The following is a 27,948-nucleotide window of genomic DNA, read 5'->3' on the forward strand; positions in this document are numbered from 1 at the left end:
CACGGGCTCTAGAGCCCAGGCTCAATAGCACACGGGCTTAGTTACGTGTAGAATCTTCCTGGAGCAGAGATCAAACCTGTGTCCCCTGCATCAGAAGGTGGATTCTTATCCACTGAGCCACCAGGAAAGTCCCCAACAGCAGCCCTACCCTGGTGTCCAGCCTCATGCTGGGTGTTCTCATTCAGCCACAGCAGGCTCTGTACCAAGGAAGCCCTGTGGATGGGCTTGGCCCCGCCTTTGTGTAGGTTTGCTAAGACTCACTTTGTAAATGTGGGAGATGATAAAGGACAGGGAAGCCTGGTGTGCTGCAGTCCATGGGGTCATGAAGAGTCAGACATGACTTAGCAACTGAACAACAAGAGTCCTTCATATATGTTTTTTTTTTCCCCTAAATTAGTGGAAAGTGAGGTCTGTTTTTCACCTGGCCAGTAGGGCCCTGGAGAAGAGCTTGTTGTCTCTGCCCTGGAAGAATCTGCAGCGATATCACCTGTGGCCAACCTCTCGGCCCAGCCATTACCTTCCATCCAGCCATGCTCAGGGCAGCTGATGGTGCTCATTGTAGCCTCCGGCTGTGGATGCAGCCCCTGAGGCCTAGAGATAGCATGCCCAGGGAGTGCCCACCCACTGCTGCACGGCTGGGGAGACATGCACTGAGGTGCTGGTCTCCTGGGCCTGGAGCTCCCAGGCAGGGCCTCCTGCTTGTGACCCCCTCATCCATTCCCCAGCCTGCTCTGTGCTCCATGATGCTGAGAGCCACGGCAGGCCTGCCTCTCACGGAGTGTACATCCATCCCAGCCACCCAGCTCTGCACCAAGTGCCCTACGAGGGCCTGTCCACACTCCACCATGTCAGGAACCCACCAGTTCAAGGAGGAATATGACCTGCCCATCTCATTTATGGAATGGAATAACAGCAGAATCAAAGAAATCGGCAAGCCAGAGCAGAACAACACTCTCTCGGTCCTCAGTCACCATGGTAACCAGCATGGGTAACAGGCATGCTCTTCCATCTGTTTAATTCACGTGTGGGAGAGTGAGGCACAGGATGGTTTAATGGCATGCTGGGTGTGTTCCAGCCCAGGGCTGGTCCCCAACTCATGTGCCGCAGCCAGGATACAGGATGCCCCCATCATAGCAGTAATTAGGTATCTGGAGTCCCCACAGCATTTTCCACTTCCTTCTGTGTCTGGAGAGCAAGAACATACTCTTGACAGTGTGCACAGGCAGGGGATCGCTCACTGCAGTGACTGCCCCATCTCAGCAAACCCCAGCTCCGGCACCTGGGAGATCCTTGTTAGTGTCCTCAGACCAAACCACAGTCATGGACAAAGGCCTGGTTGCCTTGGCCGTGGTGCCCAGAGGGCAAGGGCCCCACATGGCCAATCATTTATCAGCAAAATGCACTGGGAGAGAGCTGGGTGCACAAGGGTTCTGCTGGGGTCTGGACCCATTTCTATCCCCCACCTTAGAGAGGAAGATGAGGAGACCCAGGTTACAGTGGAGTTTGAAAAGCACTGGGTGGAGGCTTGGGGGGTGTGAAGGTATAGGGAGCAGTGGGGGTGGACCCCCCTCGACCCCTCAGACCAAGGGGGAAGGAGGGGGTGACTGCGGAGGGGGCTGTGGACCATCTCCAGGAGGATGTGATGCTGCCTTGGTTCCTAAAGGACAGACAGAAGTACCCGAGTGGACCAAACAGATGGGGAATTCCGGCCACGAAGGCATGGAGATGAGCAGGACCACAGTTTGTGCTTAGAGTGATTCTGACTGTTTTAGTGTGACTGAGACAGAGGTGGGAAGGAGGAGCAGAGTGTTGGTGACAGTTTCTCTGCAGAGGCAAGGTGGACGTTAGGTCTAAAGCTCAGAGCAGAGCGTGCAATGATGGAGCACGAGGGAGGCTCTGAGCCCCAGAGGGCAGGTGTGTTGGCGGCTGTGAGGCCTGTGACAAAGCTGAGGGGAGCAGATCGGGCTGTTTCTCTTCCACTGGGTCAAGGAACGTCAGTTTTTATTCTGTGGGCAGCAGGGCTCCTAAGAGGATTTAAAATAATAGATATAACCAGATTTTTATATGTAAGGGAGAAAGCTAGATTTCTGCTTATGGCCAAGATAAAGCAATGAGGTCAGGATTTACCCTCCCACTGGAAACAACTGAAAAAAACAAGGAATATATAAAACAGTGGTTGTGAGACACTGGATACTAGAAGACCAAGGATGGTGATCCATGAGACATGAGAACACAGAGGAAGGAACACAGAGGAAGGCTCACCTCCTGGGGAGAAGGCCAGGTGTCAGCACAGGGAGAGCACGGGGCTAGTCCAGAAGGCTCCCTGGGTGGGGGTATAGAGATGAGGGTCTGGATGACCGAGCTCCAGAGTGTGCAGTGTCCCTGGCTCAGGACACTGAGAACTGATGGGCAGGCATGTGAGGGACCATGTGGGCCAAGAGCACAAAGACTCTGCTGGGAAGTGCCTGTTCCCACCAGCCGGCTCCCAGGACACCAGCCACCGTGCAGAGGAGCTCACCTGGCTGGGGCAGCCGCACCCCGCCCACCTGTGTCTGATGGCAATAATGAAGCACCAGGCATGCAGAAGAGCAGGGAGAACACGCCCCACAGAGATGAGATCAACCAACCAGTCGTCAAAGCTGACCCAGAACAAAGATGCTAAAAAAGATGTCATAATTGTATTTCATATGCTCAAAAAGGTAAGTAGAAACATGGAAGATACTTTAAAGACTGAAATCAAGCTTCTAAAAATAACTACACAGTGTGAGATCAAGAATACACACTGGATGGCATTAATGGCAGATTAGACATTGCTTAGAAAATAGTAGTGAACTTGAAGATCTAGCAGTAGAAACTATGAAACAAAGAGACAAGAGAATTTTTTAAAATGAACAGAGCATCAGTGAGCAGCAGGACAATTTCAAGTTGCCAAATATATTTTTAATTGAAGTCCCCAAAGTAAAGGAGACAAGGGTGGGACAGAAAAATGAGTTGAATAAATAATGACCAAAATTGTTCTAAATTTGATAAAAGCTGTAAACTCATGGATCAGTGACACTCAGGGACTCCCAAGCACAAGGAACATGAAGAAAACTACAACAAGGCAAAGTATGATCAAATTGTTCAAAATCTGTGATGAAGACAACCTTGAAAGTTGCAATAAAGAAAAGATACATAGTGTAGGAAAAAAATAAGGGCGACAGTAGATTTCTTGTCAGGAACACTACAAGTGAGAAGACAGTGGAAAACCTAACAAGTCCCGAAAGAAATGCATCTGTCAAGTTAGGATTCTACACCCAACAAATGTCTCTCATAAATGAAAGCAAAATAAAGAATTATTCAGACACAGTGAAGTTAAAAAGATGTCATCACACACCATGAAAAATGTCAAACAGTAGTCTTTAGAAAGAAGGAAAAACATACCAGGTGGAAACAGGCATCTACACAAAGGTTACAGAACACAAGGTCAACATACAAAAGTCAATTTTGTTTCTCTATGCCAGGAATGATTTTTGGAAATGGGCATTTTAAAAATGATACCAATTTTGATAGCATTAAAAACATAAATTACTTAGGATTAAATCTGATAAAAGATGAATAAGACTTGAACACTCCAAAATATTGGAAATTAAAGAAAGAAATTAAGGAAGTCTTAAATATTTACAGAGATATACTTTATTTAGGAGTAAGAAAACTTAATGTTGTTAAGATGTTTATTCTCCAAAAACTGACCTATGGAGTCAGTGGAGTGCCAATCAAGATCTAACCCAATTTTTTGGTACAGCCTGAAAATCTGCTACCTAGATTCATATAGGCATGCAGAGGACCTTGGTCAAAAAAACAAGTTGAAAGCTAACACTGATTTTAAGACACATTGTAAAGCCGCATTTCTTCACGCCAGGCTTCAACAGTATGTGCACTATGAACTTCCAGATGTTCAAGCTGGATTCAGAAAAGCCAGAAGAACCAGAGATCAAATTGCCAACATCTGTTGGATCATTGAAGAAGCAAAAGAGTTCCAGAAAAACATCTAACTCTGCTTTATTGACTATGCCAAAGCCTTTGACTATGTGGATCACAACAAACTGTGGAAAATTTTTCAAGAGATGGGAATACCAGACCACCTGACTTGCCTCCTGAGAAATCTGTATGCAGGTCAAGAAGCAAGTTAGAACTGGACGTGGAACAACGGACTGGTTCCAAATAGAAAAAGGAGTACATCAAGGCTGTATATTGTCACCCTGCTTTTTTAACTTATATGCAGAGTACATCATGAGAAATGCTGGACTGGATGAAGCATAAGCTGGAATCAAGATTGCCAGGAGAAATAGCAATAACCTCAAATACGCAGATGACACCACCCTTATGGCAGAAAGCAAAGAGGAACTAAAGAGCCTCTTGATGAAAGTGAAAGAGGAGAGTGAAAAAGTTTGCTTAAAATTCAACATTCAGAAAAGATCATGGCATACAGTCCCATCACTTCATGGCAAATAGATGGGAGAACAATGGAAACAGCAACAGACTTTATTTGGGGGGCTACAAAATCACTGCAGATGGTGACTTCAGCCATGAAATTAAAAGACGCTTGCTCCTTGGAAGAAAAACTATGACCAACATAGACAGCATATTAAAAAGTAAAGACACTGCTTTGCCAACAAAGGTCCATCTAGTCAAAGCTATGGTTTTTCCAGTGGTCATGTATGGATGTGAGAGTTGGACTATAAAGAAAGGTGAGTGCTGAAGAATTGATGCTTTTGAAATGTGGTGTTGGAGAAGACTCTTGAGAGTCCCTTTCCATCCTAAAGGAAATTAGTCCTGAATATTCATTGGAAGGACTGATGCTGAAACTGAAACTCTAATACTTTGGCCACCTGATATGAAGAGCCGACTCATGGGAAAAGACCCTGATGCTGGGAAAGATTGAAGGCAGGAGGAAAAGCAGATGACAGAGAATGACACTGACTTGATGGACATGAGTTTGAGTAAGCTCCGGGAGTTGGTGATAAACAGGGAAACCTTGTATTTTGCAGTCCATGGGGTCGCAAAGAGTCAGACACGACTGAGTGACTGAACTGAACTGGACTGATAAAGCCGCAGTCATCAGTGTGGTATTGGTGTGAAGACAAATGACTGGATCAATAAGTACTTTTTCTGAAAACATAAAAGTGTCCATTAATTTGATGAGAGAGGAGTCACAGTTGCTCTTGTCCAGATAACATGATGGAAGAATGGGGTGAGAAGCGGTGTTTCTGGTATGGAAGTGAGTTGAGACTCCTGGAAGAATGAATCATGTGGGACTCCTGCCCCTTGTTCTCGTCACAGAGAGCATGGTTAATTCTGATACTTCAAGAAGCAATTGTGTGGATGTAAACAAAAGGACACAAAAGAGTTGATGTGCTGGCCTCCTGGGCTCCGGGATGAAGCTGATGGTGTTGGCTGACTCTCACCTCCTGCAGAAGACCGACAGGCGGCCCCTTGAGGACGTCTAAGGACGAAGGCCATGCTGAGGGTGGTCAGTACTGAACCCCTTGCTGGGGGTGATCATTACTGAGCCCCCTCCTGGGGGTGGTCAGTATTGAGCCCTTCTTGGGCATGCTCTGTACTGAGACCCCTCCTGGAGTAGGGGAGGGAATGGAGCTCCACCTGGACTTGGAGGTGAGTCTAGCTCTGGCCTGAGGGCGGGGTTAGCTACAGGAGGGGGCAGAATGACGGACAGGAGAAACTGAGTGCATGCCCTGGGCCTGGAGGCTGAGGGGTTGTGTCCAGACAGAGATGGCCCTGAAGTTGTGGACTTTCCAGCATCTGCTCCTCCATGTGACAGGACATGATGGCCTGAGAGTGAGGGAAGGACAGAGGTGACAATAAGCAGATCATCTTTCACTCACTTGCTTTCTGTAAAGCGCCCACTGAACCCAGTACTGGGAGGCGGAGTGGACCTGTGAGAGCCGGCAGGATTCAGGGGCCCAGAGTTACTGAGATGATGGGTTAGAGAAGTGGGGGGCAGACTGAGAGCAATGGCATGTCCACAGTCTTTCCTCCAGCAGCCCACATCTACTCTGGTGTCGCAGACCAGCAGGCTTAGGCGGTAACAGGCGCACATTTGGGTCCTGCCAGGTGGGCGACTGAGGGCCCATGGACTCTAACCCTCGTACCAGTTGTGGAGTGAGCCCCACCTCTCTTTGGAAATGTTCTTTTCTTCTCCAGTGGTTTAGTTCTGTGAAATCTGTACAGGTGTTTTAGCCGAGTTCTCTTTTCTCAGACACAAATATTCTGAAACAATTTTATTCAGTGCTTACTATGTGCCAGGCATCATTCCAGCTGTTTGGAACATGTTAGTGAATGAAACGTGAAGGTCCCACCACGCAGAGCTTACACTGGGGTAGGGAGGTGGGTGGTGAGCCTTCATCAGTGATCGTGGCTGGTGCTTAGCCAGCTCGACCACTGGGTATGGGAGCCAGGGGCTGGGCCGTAACTTCCAGTTCCAGGTGGAGACCGCCCAGCCACACTGTCCAGAGATCCCCTCACATTCAGTGGTGCCTGGTAACCCAGGGCCTCCCCAGGCTTCTTCCAGGCTCCTCCACAGTGTCCACTAAAAAAAATACACACAACCTAAAAGCTGAGAGTTAGGTTTTATTCAGTAGGAATGTTAGGACTCGAGCCCAGGAGACAGCATCTCAGGTGACCCCAAGAGTGCTTTGAGGAGGTAGGGGAGGAGGCAGGCTACATACAAGTTTGCAGGGAGAGGCAGGTAATCTAAATATTAAAATATTATGGTTAATTAAGAGAAAACTATATCTCTCACATGAAGAGATTTAGTGATCCTCTATGTATGGGAAAATTCAAGCGTCCAGGCTTGCTGAAATCATTTCTTTCATATGCACATAGCTATCTGGGGCCAATCCTGCTTTCTTTATTGTTCACAGACTAATTCCTTGTTCACCGTCAAAGAAGGCAAATGTAACGGTGTGGCCGCCTCTCACATCCCCCCAGCTCCTCAGTGCTTACAGGAGAGGAAGCAGCTGATGGCTTCCAAATAGCTGGCTTTGTTTCACCTGGGCTCAGAAATGTGCATTTGGAAAAGGCTGTTTACTGGTAGAGCTTAAAGCAGGAAACATTTCATTTCACTAGGGGCTTCAAGTCTAGAAGGGTTGAACAGGGTGTTTGTAAAACCAGAGTATACTGGTTCATCACCGGCAGACAACTGCAGTTCAGACTGTAGGAACCTGGGAAGGGCCAAGGCGAGGAGGTCGGCAGAGGTTTGTGGGCAGGAGGGATTGCCAGCTGCAGAATGACCTTCCCCCGCCCTCTCCACCCCTCTCTCCTAGCTGCCCACCCGGCCCAGGTCCAGGGCCGGCCGACCGCCACGGTGTCGCCCCTGCGCACTCAGAACTCCCCGTCTCGCCTGCCCGCCGGCCTCAGGCCCCCCGCCTTGGGGTCCCCGCAGCACAGCCCCCAGCCAGTGACGCAGTGCCCCCGGCCGGCCATCCCGCTCGCCTCGGCAGCCTCAGCCGTCACCCCTCCCAATGTCAGCGCCGCCAACCTCAACGGGGAGGCCGGAGGGGGCCCCGCCGGTGGCCTGACCGCATCCAGCCCCACCAGCGCGGGAGGCAGACCAGATGAGAGGAAAAACGAGAAGGTAAGTGCCAAGTGGGTGGTCCTACTTCTTTGGCATCAGACAGCATTTGGGGAGGGCTAGCCAAGCCCAGCGTGCTCGTGTACATCAAAAAAACAAAAACAAAAACAAAAACACCCCCTCCTCAAGACGCTTCAGTTCCTTCTGCGGGAAAGTCGCGGTGAACTACTCGCTCTGCTGGGATTAGACACTTACTGCCAGGTGTCAGGACGTCTAATAACACGTCCACAGACCTCTCATGCATGTGAGCAGTTGCCATCCTCCCCTCAGTGTTCTGTCCATGGGCAGCGCACACTAGGGCAGCGCGGGGCACAGGCCAGGCTCGGGTGCCGGCCTCCTCGTCGGTGTGGCTGGCCCTCAGCTCTTCCCCAGCAGTGAGGAAAGTGGGCTTATTTCAGAAAGAAACTGAGTCTGGGGAGCTGGCTTCAGTCACCATCAGCTAGCGGTCAGCTGAGCCAAGACGGGAGTCCAGATTTCTATGTCAGTGCCGCAGATGGAACTATAATTCAGACCACACGTGTAATTTGCAGTCTTCCTGTAGCCACATTGTGGAAAGTTAAAAATAAGATAAAAAGTGAAATTCATTTTAATGGTGTAATCTACTAGACCCAATATCCAAAAATGTTGTCATTTCAGCATGGGATCTGTATAAAAAAATCGTTGATGAGCCATTTTACCTTTCTTCACTTTTGGTCTTTCAGGGCAAGTGAGACGTGTCCAGTGGTCAGGCTACTGTGCTGCCCAGGCTGTGCTGGACGGCGGGCCCAATCCCCAGCAGGGGTCACTCCCTTTATTGGCCTCGCTGTCCAGGTGGCTTTTTCTCATGCTGTTGGCTCTGCTACAGCCTGGGGTGTTTTTTTTTTTTCTCTCTCTGGTGCACGCTTTTTAAAAATACTTATTCACAAATTTGCGCTGCCCTTGTGGCTCAGATGGTAAAGAATTCTCCTGCAATGTGGAGAGAGTGGGAGACCTGAGTTCAGTCCCTGGGTTGAAAAGATTCCCCTGGAGAAGAGAACGGCTACTCACTCCAATATTCTGGCCTAGAGAATTCCTTGGACAGAGGAGCCTGGCAGGCTGCAGTCCATGGGGTCCCAAAGACTGGGGTACAACTGAATGAGCTTTCACTTTAGGGGCTTCCCTTATGGCTCAGCTGGTAAAGAATCCACCTACAATATGGGAGACCTGGGTTCTCTCCAGGGAAGAGCCCCTGGAGAAGGGAAAGGCTACCCACTCCAGTATTCTGGCCTGGAGGATTCCATGGACTATACAATCCATGAGGTTACAAAGAGTTGGACATGACTGAGCGATTTGCACTTCACTCACATATTTATGGCTTTGAGGGATCTTAGTTGCGGCACTCAGGATCTTCGATCTCCACTGTGGCATGTGGGAGGGATCTAGTTCCCTGACCAGGGATGGATCCCAGGCCCCCTGCATTGGGAGTGTGGAGTCTTATCCGCTGGACCACCAGGGAGGTCCCTGTGGATGTTTTCAGACCCTTCAGTATGAAACCAGCTTTGATTTGAGCATGCCCCTCAAGTAGACAGCATGCTCTCTGGTCCCTTGGGGGCAACACCCGATCCAGATGGTGAGGCTGTCTGCCTAGACCCCAGAGGGTGGTGGGAACGGGGAGCAGAACACCTGTCAGTCAGAGGAGGCCTCCTGGCAGCCTCAGCTGAGCAAAGGCCAAAGAAAGTAGCCAGCGGAAGCAGCCCAAGAGCCGCCGGGAGGCCCCAGGTGGGAGAAGCATGGGGGTCAGACCTGACCAGGGGCGCTCACGTGCCCCCCTCCCCTGCATCCACTCCAAGGTTGACTGCTGGCTCCGGCCAGCACTGTCCGTGGCCCCAGCATGCTGAGGGTCCTTCTGGTGACCCATGTTTGAAAGGACCCTCAGGAGTCACGAGACCAGCTTAGTGGATTTGGACCAATGTATTTTTAGATGGAACAGGACACGCAGCGGGTCGGCAGGCCCAGCACACAGGAGGGTCAGCATGTGTGGGGGTTGGTTGCTATTTGTGCTAAGTCCTGATTTAAAACTTACTTCAGAAACCTCAGAGCCCTGACTGACCCTGGAGGTGCCTCATGCATAGCGGGCATCTGGTGATGTTTGTTGATTGAAGAGAGTTGGAAAAACTGCCGGTAAAGTTCCCCCCGCATGACTTGTAGAAAATTCTTTACTTTATGGGCCAGAATAAAGTTAACTTTCCCCTGGTCGATGAGGGGTATTTCCTTGATGTTTCCCCTGGTATTTCCTTTTCACAGAGTAATAGAGTCTGGGAACCGGAAAAAACTTCCCAAGATCTTCACATTAAACTGTTCATTCTTGATGACCCTCCTAGGTTCAGAGATGCTGAGGCACTTGCCTAGGATCACAGAGCACTGGCTGTGGGGCCAGGCTGAGGACTCTGGTCTCCAGGCTGTCCGGTCCTAGTCCACTGACTTGTGGTAGCCTCCCCTCCCCATGAGACCGTGACTGCTGATGTTTTTGGCTCGTGCAGGACTTGGAGGGCAAGAAGTCTAGGGTAACTGCTGGCAGGAGGTCCTGAGGTCAGCCCAGAAGAGGGGACTGTGAGCCTGGGGCATCTGCCTTCTGGTTGTACATGATTCAAGTACAGCCAGAAGGGGTCCCATGAGAGTGAACCATCTGACCAAAACCACGCAGAAGGTGTGGCCTCCGTGGGCTAAGCCTTTGGGGGTGGGTTTGGGCTGATGGAGGCCAGTGGCTTTCCTGGTGGCTCAGACATTAAAGCTTCTGCCTGCAATGTGGGAGACCAGGGTTCCATCCCTGGGTCAGAAGATCCTCTGGAGAAGGAAATGGCAACCCATTCCAATATTCTTGCCTATATAATCCCATGGACAGAGGAGCCTGGTAGGTTGTAGTCCATTGGGTCACAAAGAGTCGGACACGACTGAATGACTTCACATGGTTCCGTGGTTGGGCCAATGACCAGGGCAGAGCAGGTGGGCCTGCTAACTGTAGGGACCTCATGGTGTAGGGACCAGTTTGCAGGTGAACTGTCCTTTATTAACCACAGCCCCGGATTAAAATTGTGTGTATATATGATGTGAGGGGGGCTTCCCTGGTAACTCAGCTGGTAAAGAATCCTCCTGCAATGTAGGAGACCCAGGTTCGATTCCTGGGTTGGGAAGATCCTCTGAGGGATAGGCTAGCCACTCCAATATTCTTCGGCTTCCCTGGTGGCTCAGATGGTAAAGAATCCGCCTGCAAAGCGGGAGACCTGGGTTCGATCCCTGGGTTGGGAAGAGGAGGGCACGGCAATCCACTCTAGTATTCTTGCCTAGAGAATCCCCATGGACAGAGGAGCCTGGCAGGCTACAGTCCATGAGGTCTCAAAGAGTTGAACAAAACTGAGCAACCAAGTACACCACACATGATGGGAGGGATACAATGACATGTTTAATGAAAACTCAGGAATGTACAATCTGAAGAAATCTTGAAGATGAGGCTTTTTTTTTTTAGGAATTGTCCCTGGACTTTTTTTTTAAAAGATTTTTTATTTTTGGCTGTGCTGGGTTTTCGTTGCTGCATGGGCTTTTCCCTAGTTGCAGTGAATGGGGGCTTCTCTCTAGTTGTGGTGTGCAGGCTTCTCATTGCAGTGGCTTCTCTTGCGGCAGAGGACAGGCTCCAGGGTATTCAGGCTTCAGTGCTTGTGGCACGTGTGCTCAGTAGTTGCGATTCCCTGGCTCTAGAGCACAGGCTCCATAGTTGTGCACACAGGCTTAGTTGCTCTTGACGTGTAGAGTCTTCCCAGACCAGAGATGGAACATGAGTATCCTGCATTGGCAGGCAGATTCTTTACCACTGAGCCACCAAGGGAAGCCCCAAAGTTGAAGCTCTTAAACAACCAGGCACCTTTTCCTAAAGTGAAGAACCACTGGTTTGTGAATTTATTTCCCCTATTGGGCATCCATGCGCCAAGCAAGCCGCTGCCCGTGCTGTTTCTAAGATGTAGATTAGGAGGAGGGTTTTGTCGGCTCTGTAACCAGTGTATCGGTTGTTGCCAAAGTGTTTTCATTTTCAAGACAGGCCCTGGCTTTCTGTTCCAGTGCCCCTAGCCCTGCCAGCCCCACCAGCAGGACACGGGGAGGCATCCTGCAGACATCATACCCAGTGGGGGAGTGGACTGGGTCTGACCTCACCAGGACTGGCATCCCCTGCAGGCCCTAACATCACACTGACCTCTGCGGGGAGGATAGGCCCACACCCTGCTCTCGATCAGCGCTGCATCCCCAGTGGGGCTCAATTACGCAGGAAACTCACTGAGCACACAGCCCAGGAGGCACATTCTCAAGGGCTTCAGGAACCCTGTCCACCCCACGAATGAGTTGCTGAGGAGTCCGGCGGTCATCTGGCCCCCACAGGCCATGGAGACCTGCGTCCTCCCTGGGACGTGCATGCTGGGCAGTCCTGCCTGCTGCGGTGCTGGAGTTGGTGCCCTGGCAGGCGGAGGGCCCTTTGCTGACTGCCCCAGGCCTCTGGAGGCCTCATGACCTCAGCCCTTCACCTCGGCTCCCTGCAGCTGGACTGCTGGTGGGAGGAGGTGGGCTGGCGTGAGGCAGGTGAGTGGTCCTCGGGCAGACAGCGAGCCCATCCTGAAAGCACACATCCCCACTGTCAGAACAGTGAGGCTTTACAGGCAACTTACTACTGGAGAGAACGTGCCATCAGAGCGTTCCTCCCCCGGTGACATGGGTAGGTTGTAGACCCTGAGTAGGACAGTCCAGGCCCCTCTGGTCTGTGGAGAGCTCAGAGGCAGCCTGGGACCTTCTCTGCACTCTCCCAGGAGGGCCTGGCCAACCTCCAGGCCTCCCTCTGAGGCCCCTGGCCCTTGTCCTGTGCTGAGCCTCAGTCCACCAACTTCTGGGCCTCAGCTCTGTGTGGTGCTGGTGAGCTTTCAGGGCGTGATGCACACCTGTGGGGCCAAGGCCAGGCATCTGGTAACCCCCTGGAGTAAGGCCAGGCCTTGGTGCTCAGCCAGTGCCCATGCCCTCTCCTCGGGCCTGTTGGTCAGCTTCTCCTACTGGGTGCCCAGGACATCAGGGTGGCGGGCAGGAGCCAAAACTACTTACTACACAGCGAGTGGAGCTTGAATTTGGAGAAGGAGGGCCCAGATGAATGGATGTGTGTGAAAGGGGTGGAGTCTCACATCACTGCCCCCGTAGGGGCTCCAGGGGCTTCCCCTGCTTGATTCCTGCATCAGTGAGGTAGCAGCATGGCATCTGCCACCATGGGGTTTGGAAGGAGGAAGTGCTCATTCGTGCTTTGTTGTTCCGTCACTCAGTCGTATTTGGCTCTTTGCAACCCCATGGACTGCAGCATATCAGGCCTCTCTGTCCTTCACTATCTCCCAGAGTTTGCTCAGATTCATGTCCATTGAGCCAGTGATGCCATCCAACCATCTCATCCTCTGTCGTCCCCTTCTCTTGCTTTCAATCTTTCCCAACATCAGGGTCTTTTCCCATGAGTCGGCTCTTCACATCAGGTGGCCTAAGTACTGGAGTTTCAGCTTCAGCATCGGTCCTTCCAATGAATATTCAGGGTTGATTTCCTTTAGAACTGACTGGCTTGATCTCCTTACATACATGCTTAGCATAGGTATTTGGACGAAAGTATTAGGAACCATTATTAGGTATCTGACAGTTCACTGAAGGCCAGATCCCATAAGAATCGTGGGTTAGATATAGATGCACAGCTTCTATTCCTGAGGCTCCTGAGGAAAGATTAAAAGGGGATTTGATTTTGCAGTTTCAGAAAAAGGACACCTAACGTTGCCAAACCAAGAGATGCTGCCTACTTGAAATGAACCTGGGCCGGTTGGCATTCTGTTTGTGAAACAGTACTTGTTCATCTCCACACTGGAGGCTCCATTTCCTGTGCCACCAAGAAACACGGGTGTAAAGGGGTTTTTAAGGTCTTAGTTTCACACCTGACATTTAGCCTGAAGGATGGATGACACCCAAGAAAACTATTCCAGTCAGAAGTTGGGTTTTTGCTGCAAAACATTAAACCAAAATTCATTTTTTCAGAGTGTTGAAGTTTTTTTTTTTTTTTGGCTGTGCTGGGCCTTTGTTGCTTCGGGCTTTCTCTAGTTGCTGTGGGTGGGAGCTACTCTCCGTTGTGGTGCTCAGGCTTCTCGTTGTGGTGACTTCTCATTGCAGAGCACGGGCTTCTAGGTGTTCGGGCTTCAGTAGTTGTGGCAAATGGGCTTAATTGCCCCAGGGCATGTGGGATCCTTCCAGGCCAGGGATTGAACCTGCGTCCCTTGGATTGGCAGGCAGATTCTCAACCACTGGACCACAAGAGAAGTCCCCCAAATTCATTTTTAAAATAGCAATAAACTCTACAAATGGAAAAGAATTTGTGACTCCGTCTAGTCAAGGCTATGGTTTTTCCTGTGGTCATGTATGGATGTGAGATTTGGTCTGTGAAGAAAGCTGAGCGCTGAAGAATTGATGCTTTTGAAGTGTGGTGTTGGAGAAGACTCTTGAGAGTCCCTTGGACTGCAAGGAGATCCAACCAGTCCATTCTGAAGGAGATCAGCCCTGGGATTTCTTTGGAAGGAATGCTGCTAAAGCTGAAACTCCAATACTTTGGCCACCTCATGCGAAGAGTCGACTCATTGGAAAAGACTCTGATGCTGGGAGGGATTGGGGGCAGGAGAAGGGGACAACAGAGGATGAGATGGCTGGATGGCATCACTGACTGGATGGACGTGAGTCTGAGTGAACTCCGGGAGTTGGTGATGGACAGGGAGGCCTGGCGTGCTGTGATTCATGGGGTCGCGAAGAGTTGGACACGACTGAGCGACTGAACTGAACTGAACTGAAGTTTCCCAGGAGGGCAAATGTTACTGTAACTAATCAGGATGGCAGACATTTGACACCTGAACATCCAGGGCAGCCAGGACAGCTGGCTGATGGTACAAAAGGTGGACATCCAAGTACATCCGAGTGGCCGTGGGCCATGGGCCCAAGAGATGCAACCTCAGCTAGAATTATCTGGTACAGAATTCCAGCCCAGCACTAGTGCTGTCTTCTGAGACCACTGTGTCCTCATCAGACGTGGGAGACTTTTTTTCCAGTCCTTCATGCCCAGGGAGTCTCAGCTGATGGAATCAGTTCAAGAGAAAAACTTGGGCACAGCCCATAAACCAAAGGTAGTGCCCACAGGAGACCGGGCCAGCAGGTGGCCCTCAGGAACTGCAGTGCCTTCCCGTCTTGTCACACACGCCATCGTGCAGGCAGCTGTGTGGAGGCAGGGCAGCATCCCCACCTTGGGACAGGACAGGAGCTGTAGACCTGCACTTCCCTCCAGGGCGAGGTCACTGTGGGGGCAGGCTTGACTGTTACGGGCTCGTATTTCCTTCCGGGCCACATCTTAATAAATTACAAGACATGTTCGCCTGTGGCATGGGAATGAAGCACATTCATCTTTTTAGAGGATTCACTCTCTTTCCAACCATATCTCAAGTAGAACTGATGGGTCAATTTAAAGAAAATGTTATCACTTCACGGTCTCTTTGTAAGACTAGCAGTTGCGGCTGCGTTTCTGGCTGCATCCACTGTCTTCTAATGTCTTTGCTTTTTATCACCTTAGACAAGTCCCGGAAATTTCTGTTTAATGCTAAGATGGGAAAAAGTGAAAAAGCTGGCTTAAAACTCAACATTCAGAAAACTAAGATCATGCCATCCAGTCCCATCACTTCATGGCAAATAGATGGGGAGACAATAGAAACACTGACAGACTTACTTTCTTGGGCTCCAGAATCACTGCGGTTGGTGATTGCAGCCATGAAATTAAAAGACGCTTTGCTCCTTGGAAGAAAAGCTATGACCAACCTAGACAGCGTATTAAAAAGCAGAGACATTTATTTGCTGACAAAGGTCTGTCTAGTTAAAGCTATGGTTTTTCCAGTAGTCATGTATGGGGCTGAGAGTTGGACCATAAAGAAGGGTGAGTGCCGAAGAATTGATGTTTTCGAACTATAGTGCTGGAGAAGACTCTTGAGAGTCCCTTGGACTGCAAGGAGATTAAACCAGTCAATCCTAAAGGAAATCAACTCTGAATATTCACTGGAAGGACTGATGCTGAAGCTGAAGCTCCAATATTTTGGCCACATGCGGCGAAGAGCTGACCAATTGGAAAAGATCCTAATTCTGAGAAAGATAGAAGCCAGGAGGAGAAGGGGGCGACAGAGGATGAGATAGTTGGATAGCATCACTGACTCAATGGACATGAGTTTGAGCAAGCTCCAGAAGATGGTGAAGAAAGCCTGGTGTGCTGCAGTCCATGGGGTCACAAAGAGTCGGACATGCCTGAGCAACCAAACAAAGATGGGAATAATGTCTTCTGCTGATTACAAAAGCCTTTCTTCATTATTGGTTTGTTCAATCAGAGTTCCACAGAGAAGCAGAGTGAATAGAGAGAGGTGCATTTATGCACCTCAGGGCCTGGGTTAATGCTCATCTGAGGGACTGGGTGCTGTGATGATCATGGAGGCTGGAAGCCGAAGACCTTGGTGCCGACAGGCTGAGAGAGGTTGGGGATCAAGATGCTATCTGGAGGCAGAAGGTCTTTCCCAGGAAACCTTGCTTGTTCCCTCGGCACGTGACCGCTGGCACCGGCCACCTGGCCATCAAGGCCCATGCTGCAAGGAGCCTGCTTTCCTGAGGCCCCAGCTTGTGGAGTTGACCACATCTGGACACACCTTCCCCACAGCATCCAGACGAGGGGCTGACCACTGGCCCCACAGCCTGGCCAACCTGCCACACAAAGCACCCATCATGGTGTACCCTGTTAGCTGGGCCCTGAGCCCAACTCTGACCCAGCCTCGTCTCTGAGTAAAGACAGCGAAGGGGCTTGCTTCTGCTGATGTGAGATCACTGTGCTGCGAGCCACTGGGATGAGCTAATCCCCACAGGGGGATGGCAAGTCCTCCATGATATTCGTGTTTCTCCATGGTGTCTTGTAACTGCAAGCCCGAGGTATAAAGTCAGCACTGCTGATGTTCTGTGATGAGGAATGGGAGAGTGAACAATCAACAGTATTTTATAGGTACACACACACGGCTGCATTCCTAACAGAACAAGGAAATCTCTGTGCCGACCACAGCACTCGTGTCTGTAACTGCCTCTCCTACCACCTGCTCCGTTGCCCCTTTGCCTCCAGCGAGCAACTCAGCTGCCGTGGTTCTGATCTGGGGACTCAGGGCTCCATGCTGAAGGGTCTGGGCCATCAGCTGTCCTGCCTGGGTGGGCTGTTGTCATTTCCCAATGACCCTGAGCATAGGGCATGGTGACACTGAGATGCCCCAAGGGGTCTCCTGGATCCAGACTCACTGGATCTTCAAGAGGTCACTGCACCACTCTGTCAGGCTGCCTGCTTGTGGACAGTGAGGGGCAGGGTGAGACCAGTGAATTCCACGAACAGGGGCCCATTGTCATGCTTGATTTTTTTCCAGAAGCATTGCTATGTAGAGTATCGGAGTATCGTGATGCTGGGTAAGGTATTCCCTGAGTCCATAGACAGGAGTTTTGGCAGAAGCATTGTATGTGGGGAAGGAGCCATGAGTCCAGAATAAGTGACTCTTTCAGTGGGAACTAAAAGCTGCCCCATCTGCGGTAGAAGTGGTCCCTTTTAATCAGCCTGCCGCCAGGGGGCACTCATCGCCCAGAGGGCAGGGCGTACTGGGGGCTCAGTGCTGGTCTCTGGCAGACTGGGCAGTCGGCAGTGGCTGCAGCCAGGAAGCGCTGGTGGGAGGACACCTGTGATATTGAGCCCACACGTCACCTCTGTCCCTACCACCATGGTCACTTTGATAGGACTGGCTGGGGAGAGAGCTGACTGGTGGCCACAGGATGGGTCATGAGCCCCTCCTCGCTGAGGTCACCTTGGGAGCATACACACGGGACACAAGTTATGTTCGTGTTTTCTGCCCATTCAGAGAAGGCTGTCACGTGACATGAGAAAGCCACTTGTGTGGAAAACAAGGCTAGGCTTATCTACAAGACCTGTGCCTGTTTTTATGTAGAAACCTTATTCCTTATTGAGTGTGTAGTGGGGGGAGGGGGGTGGGGGTGCCCATATTCCGTGAAGATGAGAGGCAGAGCTAGTATTTATTTAAAGGGTTAGGCTGAGCAGAGAGCTCCCGGTCGCTGCTGGTGGGAATATTAGTAGAAGACGATACACATGCTCTGGAAGAGAGCCCAGTGGTTCCTAGAGACATGAACCCAGCCACTCAGTCCTGAAGGTCTTCCTAGGAGAGAGGGAATCTCATGCCCCATGGGCTCCAGAATGAGTGTGCAGAGCAGCTTCGTTTGTGACGACTCCTAGTATGACACAGCACAGAGGTCAGGCGGCTGTCGGGGGGACAGGCGTGTCTGGTGCATGGACCAGGGACAGCAGAGCAGTATAGGGAGGAGGTGCCGGGCCACACTGCAACCGAGTGTCATTAGAGCCAGGGCGGGAAAAGGACACAGACTCGTGACACCGTTTCTATTGGTGGTTGTCACACCAGCCTGTCCGGGCAGTGAGCAAGCCCAGAACCGATTCTGGTCAGTGGAGCAGAGCCCCCCTGGAGTGGAAAGACCCGTCTCGGCAGGCTGACAGCACCCCCACCAGAGGGTCCAGGGACCTAATCACAGAACGAAAATGAGCTTCCCTGCTCATCAGTGAAGGAGGAGTCTGATGGGGGGTCTGCAGGACCCAGAACCCGCGGCAGTGTGCCTCACACACTCACACCCCTACAGGGCCCCCTCCCCAGAGACTGACTCCCCCGTGACCAGAAATCCTGGCAGCACCTCATCAATCCTTGTTTTTCAGAACTCACCCTTTTCTTCACTGCATACCTGGGCTGCCCTCAGCCACCCGTGTGCTCTTTGATCCACTGACACAAGAATCTTTGTGGGCGCTTACTCGGCGGCGAGCCCTGGCTTGTGCCCGGGCTCAGAGCTGAGCAAGCGGGTGCTCCGTAGGGCGCCCTGGAACCCGGAGGCAGGGCCCATCGAGGGGCAGTAGGGAGACATGCAGGGGAGCTGCAGGCGGCTCCTCAGCCTCCTATGCAGAGAAGCCTGCCTTCCAGCCAGAGAGACACTCGTAGTTTGTGAAGGACACTGGCACCTCCCTCCTCTGTGCCGATGGCAAGAAAACACTGCTGCTGAGGCGAGACTGGAGAACAACAAGGTCCATCCCAGGGAGAGATGTGGGCTTTGTGGCCCCCCTCTGTGCTGGTCTGAGTCTCTGCCCCAGGGCACACACTGGGAGAGGGTCCAGAGCCTCTGCTTTCGGCACCCCTAGTAGAAACAGCCCCAGGAGTCAAGTCGTGGAAGATAAACTCACCCACAACTCATAGGCAGCCCTCCCTGCCCTTTGGTGTAAGCAGCTCTAGTTAAGCCTTTCCCACATCCTCCTGCCAGGACTGCTCACGAGGTGGACTCTGAGGCCCTCCCTCCATCTTCGAGGCAGCCGCCTCTTCCCTATTAGATCAGCAGCTCAGAGAGGAGCCATGAGGGGCTCCTGGTGACCTGAGTTCACTGGGGTCCTGACACCTCGAGTTCTTCCAAATTTCTGTCCTTTCCTAATCATTCTAATGTGATGATGACAAGCAGGCATGTGCATGTGGTGGCAGCTCTTTAGAGTTTAGGAGCAGAAGAGCCCAGTCAGGCCCTTCTCAGGGAGGAGCAGCCAGGCCAGGGTCTGGGATTTGCAGGGCTGAGGCCGACCACGCTGAGCTGGTGCCCAGGGGGTGTCACCTGACGTTGCCTGCAAACAGCTGTGCTAAGAAGGACATGAGTCCAGGAAGACAACTCCGGTGTCCCTGAGAGCTGGCAGGGCTGGTTGTCAGTGCTAGTGGAAATAACAGCTTAGATCCCTACCTGAGCCTCCAAGATCCTGCATCCCGCTGACAGAGCCCCTCCAGTGTGGACAGCCCCTCCCCTGTGGTGACCGTCCTGCTGCCGTTTTTCTGGTTGGATGAGGTAGTTTCTACCCATCTGTTTTGTTTAAAAAATTTTTCAGAAGTACCTGCACTTGGCACACCTGAGTAGATAAGGATGTGTTTGATCTTCCTTGTTCCATTCCAGAACTTCTGGAGGATACCAGGTTTTGCAGAGATTTCATCTGAATGCATTTCATTTAATCTAATATTTTGTGGTGGCCCCACACTTGTTCTACAGAAAACAAGCAGAAGCCTGTTGGAAACGTACTTTCAAGGCAAGGTTGTCCTGGTGGAGGAAGCCAAGAGCGGCTCAGACACAGCCTAGAGCCAGAGGGCTGTTCTGGCTTCACGCCTCTGCCATCTGCCCTCTGGCCTGACCTCCTCAGAAGCAATCTTAAAGACATTAGTGTTGAGCTATAAATTCTGCCGAGTTAACAGGCCTTCCTGCATCAGGGTGAGAAGAGAAAGGAGCAGGTCAGAATGCTGAGTCCAGGGAAAGCTGTGATGCAGTGAAAGCTCAGCGTTTTAACCCTCCCTCATCTCACTGCGTTCTGCCCAGTGACTTCTTGCCTAGGGACAAGGGTACCGCCCAGAGGCCTGGTCTGGCCCCGATCCAGAGCCGGGCTCCTGTGGGAACTTCCCTGGTGCAGGCACCACTGCCCATGGGCCTGGGTTACAGCACAAATTCAACCAGTGGTCCATGTAGGGGAGGGGGTAAAAAAACAACATACAGAGGCTGAAGACCTGAAGGCATGCAAGTGGACAGAGTGGATGAGAGAGAAACAAGCTCTCCCAGAAAGGAATGCTCACCAAGGGCCAGGGATGGGCTGTGAGTAGAGCTGGAGGGAAGGGATAGAGGGACTGCGCTCCCAGGGAGAGGAGAGGGATGTGCACGCCCAGCCCAGCCCACCACCCCTCTCCAACAGCCCCGCTGCCCAGAGAGAACCTGAGGGAGCCACTCTGGGAGGCCTTGGGACCCCACCTCTCACTGGGGCTTGCCCGCTGTCTCACCCGCGCACTGCTCTCTCCTGGGGTATTTCCTGTTGGGGGAAGACGTTTCTCTCCCCTTCTGGGTCCTTCTGGCAGATTTAAGAACTAAATGAGGTGTATCAATAGGAGGATATCGAAGTTTAATAACACGTGCATGTGGGAGAGGCCCAGGAAAAGTGAATCACCAGAATGGGGGAGGCCTCACCTTGAACACCATCTCTGCTCAGGACACAGGAGGATGTGGGTGATGGTGGAGGGGGTGGGGTTCAGAACTCATAGAAGAGGAAAGAGTTTCACATGGAGATGGGAAAGCAGGTGCTTGCTGAATGCGGGGCCAGGCAGCACCCTGGACACAGAGCGGCGTCTTAACAGACCGACCACAGGCTCTGCCCTGTATACACACCTAGCCTCACTGCCATCGCCCAGGGAAGCCCCTTCTGGAGCTGCCCTCTACCCACCTGCTCCTCGGCATTAGGGAAGGCTCCTCCTGAGTCTTCTGATTCTTAAAAAGAATCATAAACAGCTTATGGTATTTTATATATATATAAAATCATAAAAGGGCTTCCCTGGTAGCTGCTAAGTCACTTCAGTCGCATCCGACTCTGTGCGACCCCACAGACGGCAGCCCACCAGGCTCCCCCATCCCTGGGATTCTCCAGGCAAGAACACTGGAGTGGATTGCCATTTCCTTCTCCAATGCATGAAAGTGAAAAGTGAAAGTGAAGTTGCTCAGTCATTTCCGACCCTCAGTGATCCCATGGACTGCAGCCTACCAGGCTCCTTCGTCCATGGGGTTTTCCAGGCAAGAGTACTGGAGTGGGATGCCATTGCCTTCTCCGTTCCCTGGTAGCTTAGATGGTAAAGAATCTGCCTGCAATGTGGGAGATCTGAGTTCAGTCCCTGGGTTGGGAAGATCCCCTGGGGAAGGGAACGGCTACCCACTCCAGTATTCTGGCCTGGAGAATTCCACAGACTGTATAGTCCATGGGGTCACAAAGAGTCGAACATGACTGAACAACTTTCACTTTCATTTCACATGCCAGAGAGATGGGACTTGGTGCAGCACACACAGTCCCCTCACTCCTAACGACCGTCTGTGCAGCCCAATCCCACCAGCGCAGCCGCCCTTCTCCTGGGGGCACTGTGTCCCATCCCCCCGGAGCAGCCCGATTGTTTGGGTCAGTCCACAGAGATGCGGGAGATGCGGTCCTGGGTGGGGTGCCCCTGGATTTCTAGAGGAAGCTTCTTTGCCTCTGTTTGGACTCATCACCTTAGATTTGGGGTGTGGCTCCCACTTGGGATGAATAAAGTGAGGCTGGCAGGATGGCAGTTTTCAGAGCCTGCGGGTGTTCAGAGACACAGGTCCAGGGGGGCTTGGCTGCCTAGAATATGTACTAGTCAACCCATGGATGCCAGACTCCCAGCCGCTCCTTGGGGTAGTGGGTGCGGGTCCCCTGGCCATTCAGAGTGGGGACCCAGCCTGGAAATTGCAGGACTTCCCAGAGCCCAGGAAGTACCTCAGTTCCGACCCATGAGGCCCTGCCCTCACTCGTGACTGAAGAACCCTGTGACCCTCCCAGGGCCCACCCAGCTGCCCCATTTCGGCACCAGGGAGGGCAGCACCCCTCCCCGAGTCCCTCTCCATGGCTCTCCAAGGGCTTCTGGGTCATTCTGTCTCCATCTCTTCATCCCCTGGGGAGACCCATGCAATGGAGTCGTCAGCCCCCAGCTTCCCAGAGCTGCTCCAAGCTGGTCACGTCAGCCCTCAGGTTGCAGAACCGAGGGTGGGGGTGATTGGGATGCAAGAGTAGCCCTGAGTGCAGAAGGCCGTCGCCAGCATCTGCCTCGGGCTGCTTTAGGGGAGGGACAGGCAGACGCCGGGAGCCTGACACCCGAGCAGTCCTGCGCTGTCAGCCAGGGGGCCTCGCCTCGTAGGACGTGGGGCAGCCGGTCAGAGCTTCACAGCCACCGCCTTTCACCTCGTTGTTTCTCAGCTGAATTAAACCATAGCCTCTTATCCCTGGTGAAGGGTGTGACCTGCTTTGAGAAGCTACCTGCACCCAGCCTGGCAAGTCCAGGGGCTTCAGAGAACCCAGGAAGCACCTCTGTTCAGAGCCGTGAGGCCCTTCACAGCCCAGCAGGTGACACTCCTGTTGGGGAAAGACATTCAGGCCTTCTGCTTCCTGTTCTGGCTCTGCTCACAGCCCCTGCGGCTCAGCACAGGGAAGGGCCCCCCTCTGCCACACATGTCACCACAGCCTGTGGGAAGCACAGCATCAACACTTGCATCCTGTGAGGACTGCTGTCGAAGAGACGAGGTCCTGGCACTGTTCCTCTGGCTGAGCATGGCATTTCCATGCCCAGAGAGTGAGATGCAGCCGTGGAGAGACACCCGTGTGTCACTGGTGGACTGGTGGCCTCAGAAAGAAGTCTCCAGCCTGCTCTGGTAACCATAGTGACGAGAGGGTGGTGGGGACAGCAGGCAAATGTCTGGCATGTCTTATTTCATCTGGTCCCCAGGCAGCTCTCAGGAGCAGGGACTGTCGTCACCCCCACTTCACAGGTGAGGAAACGAGGCCCAGGGGCACCTGCTGGGAGGAGTGCCAGGTGGCATGGCCCTTGCCCTCACCCTCTCATGTTGGGCCCCAGCCTGGCTTTGCACCCTGGGGCCCTTGGGGCAGGCGCATGTGCACAGGCCTCCTGCCTTCGCGGAGCCCTGGCCGCGGTGCCTCCTTCCCTGTGCTGGCCTTTGTGACACCACCTGGTGCAATGACAGCGTCCTGGGCTACACAGCAGAGGTGGGACCACCAGGGTCCAATCCCGAGTTCAGGGCCCTCACAGGGTGCTGACACCCCAGGGGTTCGGGCCACCCAGTCCTGGCCCTGGGAGGCTGTGACAGTGAGGAGTGGGAGATGTCAGCACTTGCTCATCTGATGGGCCAGGGGGCACAGGGAGGTAACCCAGCCCCCCACCCAGACCTGCTGAGCTAGAGCTCAACATAGCACCCAGGTTTCCTGCTATGGAGGCTGCTAGCTGGTCCATATCACGCCATGGCCCTCACTGAACATGGGGTATCTCTGGGACAGCAAGGTACGCAGGACGTTGTTGCAGTGTGTGGTTACCTGCAGTGCTGGGGGCCATGTGTGGGGGAGGCCCAAGACTGGCAGGAGAAGGTGGGGTTCTGTCCCAGGAGCTCCAGGACCTGAGGCAGGTTTGGGCCGGGTCAGCCGTGGCCGTATGATTGTGCTCAGGACACTGGCTGGAGACCCGGTGGGTCAGCAAACACTGAGTAAGGCCCTGAGGTGCAAGGCAGTAACGCCTGGAGGGTGAAGGGAGAGCAAACTCCCCCACCCTCGCTCATCCTGCTCCAGCAGTTATGGAACAGGCAGTGTTGGGGTCAGAGAGTGGCTGGGATCCTGCATCCAGACTGCCAGCTCCCCTCCAATCCCACTGCCCCTGCGACTCCAGCCTCTCAACCAGGCCCCCAAGGAGCCATCCACCATGTTGCTCTTCTCACAGGCCCCATGCTCCCCCCTCCCCACCTCCTGGATTCTCACCTGGACCTGCCCAGTTGGCTGGCAACCAGCCCAGCTTTCAGGCCACCCCAACCCCACTCCTCCAAAACCACCTCCCTTCCCATCCACGGAACAACAGAAGTTCTCTCCGGTACATCATGTCTAGAATCCTGTGTGCGGAGCAACTTTTACAAGTTTTGCTTTCATGTTCCTCTCAAATTAAGAAGAAACAACATTTGACATAATATGTCAGAAAATATCAAAATGTGTAATAAAATGAATTATCGCCGAGCCCCTCCTGCACCTGCTCTCCTGAGCCAACGTCAGCCATCTGGGGGACTAGATCTGCGCTTCCCCGATGGCAGCGATGCCCCCAGGCCACTGAGGGTGGACTCAATCGGAACATGGTCCATGACCCTTGATCCATGACCCTGAACTCCTGTCTCAGCTCGTGGAAATGTCCTTTTGGGCACCTGGCAGAGTGCACGTGTGTGGCTCTGTCTGTGCCCTGTGCTCGGAGGTGGTGGGAAGAGCCTGCCCTACCCACAAGTGCATTTGGTCCTGCAGGTTGAGGTTTTCCTAGGGGGTCGGGGCTGAGCCTTGCAGACCAAACCATGTACATATCAGTGCTGCCCACCACACCTGCCCAGCATCCAGTGTGTGCCCACCAGCAGCTTTAAATGTCCTGTGAACAGAACACAGGGTAAATCTGTGTGAGAGAAGTGGGGCCATCTAACCCCGTGGATTAATGAGGAAAATGTGGCACTCAGGTCTACTTCGTTTAATTAAATGAATTGACTCCCTAAAAAAATTAATGTCACATTTTATAAATCAAATTCTGTTCTCTTTGACTTCTTTTAATTTCAGAGATAATTTTCCATAATTTTAACTGACTTTTAATTGGCAGCAGTTTTTCATTTAAGCTTTAAATTTCTTTTTCCTTCGGCCAAGTTTTTGCATTAACGTTCTAAGGAACAAACCCTCTAGGGACAGAAGCTATCATTTTATTATTTTTAAGATGTTTTGCGGTTCTCCTGTAATGAATGTATATCTCTTTTATAATACTGGTTTCCAGGTGATTCTTTGCTAGCAGGCTATGGCTTTATCTCAGGTTGTGTGTGTGCGGTGTGTGTGAGTGCATGCGTGTTTGTCTTTCTAATGTTCCCCTGGGCTCTTCTCTGATGTGCTGACCCAGGTGTGGACCTCGACAGCCTGGCTCCGCCTGTCCCTTTGCCTGCTGTGCCTGGCATGGCTGCCGTGCCCACTGAGCCCCTATCCTACGGTGGCCCTTGCCACCCAGTTGGCAGGTGCAGGTGGTGGGAGCCCGACACAGGGCTGGCAGCCCTACTGGTAGGCCTGGCGACCTGCTCTACTGGGAAGGCTGTGGCTTTGCCAAGAAACCTCCAAGAGGCCTTGCCCACTTGCCCTGGGCCTGTCCTAACTGTGTCTCCTTCGCCTTGATTTTATATGGAGCAGCAGCCAGAGATCTGAGCTGGGTGAGACCTAGCAATGGGCACAGTCAGACCTCACCGGGGATCGAGAGACCCTCCCCCTGGTCGCTGGCAGGTCTCATGCAGGCCCCTCCCCACTGGGCATGCAGGTTCTGGCTAACTCACCCAGCAGGACTCTCTGGCTATGATGCCACCAACAACCCAGCTCATGCCTGGAGCCTTTGTCCCTGCCCTGGTGCCCATGTGGTCCAGTGGCCCCACCGGGGTTTGTTGGTGAGTGTCCAGAATTCAGTCCCTGTGCTCTGAGAACCTGGCTGGCCCAGCAGAGCATCAGGAAGGGCAGTCAGCCCTCAGCTCCATGGGGTGCAGGCTGAGCCAGTGATGTGAACCTCCTCCTGTCGTGGATGGCACCATGGGGCCACTGGCAGGCCTGGGGACCCATCACATGGATCTTAATTTTATTCACCTGTGCGTGCACACACATGCACACAGACACACATGCATACATGTGCGCACATACATACGTATGCCCATGTACATGCATACACATACTGATACCGTCACACATAAGCACACACATTCACAAATAGGCACAGACATTCACGCAGAGGCTCGGACATTCACACAGGCACACACATATACTGTTAGATTACTTTTAGAGTTTTCATCTCCAGATCCCACTTGACCACTTGATAGCCAGTGGGTTTCTGCCAGAGACCCCGCAGTGTTTGAGGGTCTGTTGCCAGCCTGTCTCCCTTTCCAGAGCCCCCAAGTGAGCTCCAAGGACCCTCTGTGCACCTGAGCCGATGCCCTCCCCCTGCTGGTCTCAGTTAGGAGGCTGTCATCCTGGGAGTCCCTTCCTCTGCGTGGTGGCCTCAGGAACGTGGCTACTTGGAGGGTGGCAACACCTCCGAGCCAGCTGCATAGCGCCCCCTGGTGGCTAACTGACCAAAGCTCTCCTGAATGTGTCCCATGCTCATCTCGGTGGATACTAATCAAGGCTGCCCTGTGCCACATTTCCCCCATGCCTGCTCCCCTCCAGGCTGGGGCTTGCCCATGCCAGCCGTGGTGTGCATTCAGGGCATCAGCTCCAATCCTTTCCATCAGTACCAGTGCTTGGAGTAGAGAAAAACTTCAGATTTGTTCATACTAAAATGTTATTGACTTACTTTGAGGCACACACCCCTGCTAAGTGTGCTTTATGGCAATTTCAGCACCACTGACTCCCCAACAGCTTGGGTGGAAAAAAGAGTCCCCATTGGGCCACTGTGGGGTCCAACCAGCCCCATGACCCAATCAGACGCTGTGGTGGCCATTGCCGACCAAGGGCTCTGTGTCAGACTTAGAGTGCCACCTGTTTCACACCACACCCCTTGCCAACTAGCTAGTCCTCATGCAACGTCAGAACAGTCAGTTCCAGGAGGGCCGCAAAACTGGACACCAAGGCCAGCACATTTCCATGGAAGCACCTCTGCGTGTACACATCTTCCTCCTCCACACACCCTCACTCATACATGCACACATATATGTGACACACATGGAACCCAGCTCCCCGTGTGGTACAACCACAAACAGTGCTGTCAGGGCCTCCAACTGAAGGTGTGTGGGGTACTCGGTACTAATGTGGAATAACCACCCGCTCCCGCTGCAGGAGACCCATGGTGCCCTCAGCTGGTGGTGTTTCCAGGCTGGGATGTGGTCCTGAGATGGGGGTCCTGAGGTCAGGGTTCCTGAGAGGCGGTCCTGAGAGCGGGAGTCTGGGGGTGCGGTCCTGAGGAGGGGGTTGTCAGGTTGGCACCTCCAGGTCTAGGTCTGTGCTGGCGTGTCTTCCACGTCTCAGGAAAGGAAGGAAGCGAGATGGGAAAGCTTTCCATCTTCACTGTCCTCCTCTAGGTAGCTTTACTTGACCAGGACCAGAGTCTCCTGACAGGGCCACACCACTCACTAGAAGCACTTACCCAACTTCATTTTGTGTGTCTCTAGAAAGACAGGAAGAGTGGGCTGCTGAAGCTGCTGGCCGGTGCGTCCACCAGGAGGAAGTCGCGCTCTCCGCCATCCACCTCTCCCACCCATGACCCGCAAGCAGTGGACGCCTCTCTCCAGGGCGCGGTAGGGCCCGAAGTGTCCTTGCTGTCCATCCACGGCAGGGCTGGGTCCTGTCCCATCGAAGGCGAGATGCAGGGTGCCTTGGGGATGGAGCCACTGCACAGGAAGGCAGGCTCCTTGGATCTGAGCTTCCCGTCACCCACCCGACCGGCCGCCTTCTCCACAATCGCTGTCCGCCCTGAGCCCAAGCCACTTCCCAGAGAGAGGTAATGGGGAGCTGTGTGCTTCCGGGTGCAGTGGTCTCTCAGGTGTGGAGCCACTCTGGGGAAAGCGACGATGGGATTCCTGGGGAGTGA

The 27,948-nt window shown here is 52.8% G+C and overlaps 1 protein-coding gene across 1 annotated transcript in view; it reads left to right on the forward strand.

Annotated features, from left to right (window-relative positions):
* The window catches only part of SH3RF3 (SH3 domain containing ring finger 3), a 161,638-nt gene that overhangs the window by 125,385 nt on the left and 8,305 nt on the right, over positions 1 to 27,948 (forward strand). Inside the window, 2 exon segments of the mRNA XM_070379514.1 lie at positions 7,326 to 7,636; positions 27,530 to 27,858. Coding sequence (XP_070235615.1) covers positions 7,326 to 7,636; positions 27,530 to 27,858 — 640 coding nt within the window.

Source organism: Bos mutus, chromosome 11, assembly GCF_027580195.1.
Source record: "Bos mutus isolate GX-2022 chromosome 11, NWIPB_WYAK_1.1, whole genome shotgun sequence".
Classification (NCBI taxonomy): domain Eukaryota; kingdom Metazoa; phylum Chordata; class Mammalia; order Artiodactyla; family Bovidae; genus Bos; species Bos mutus.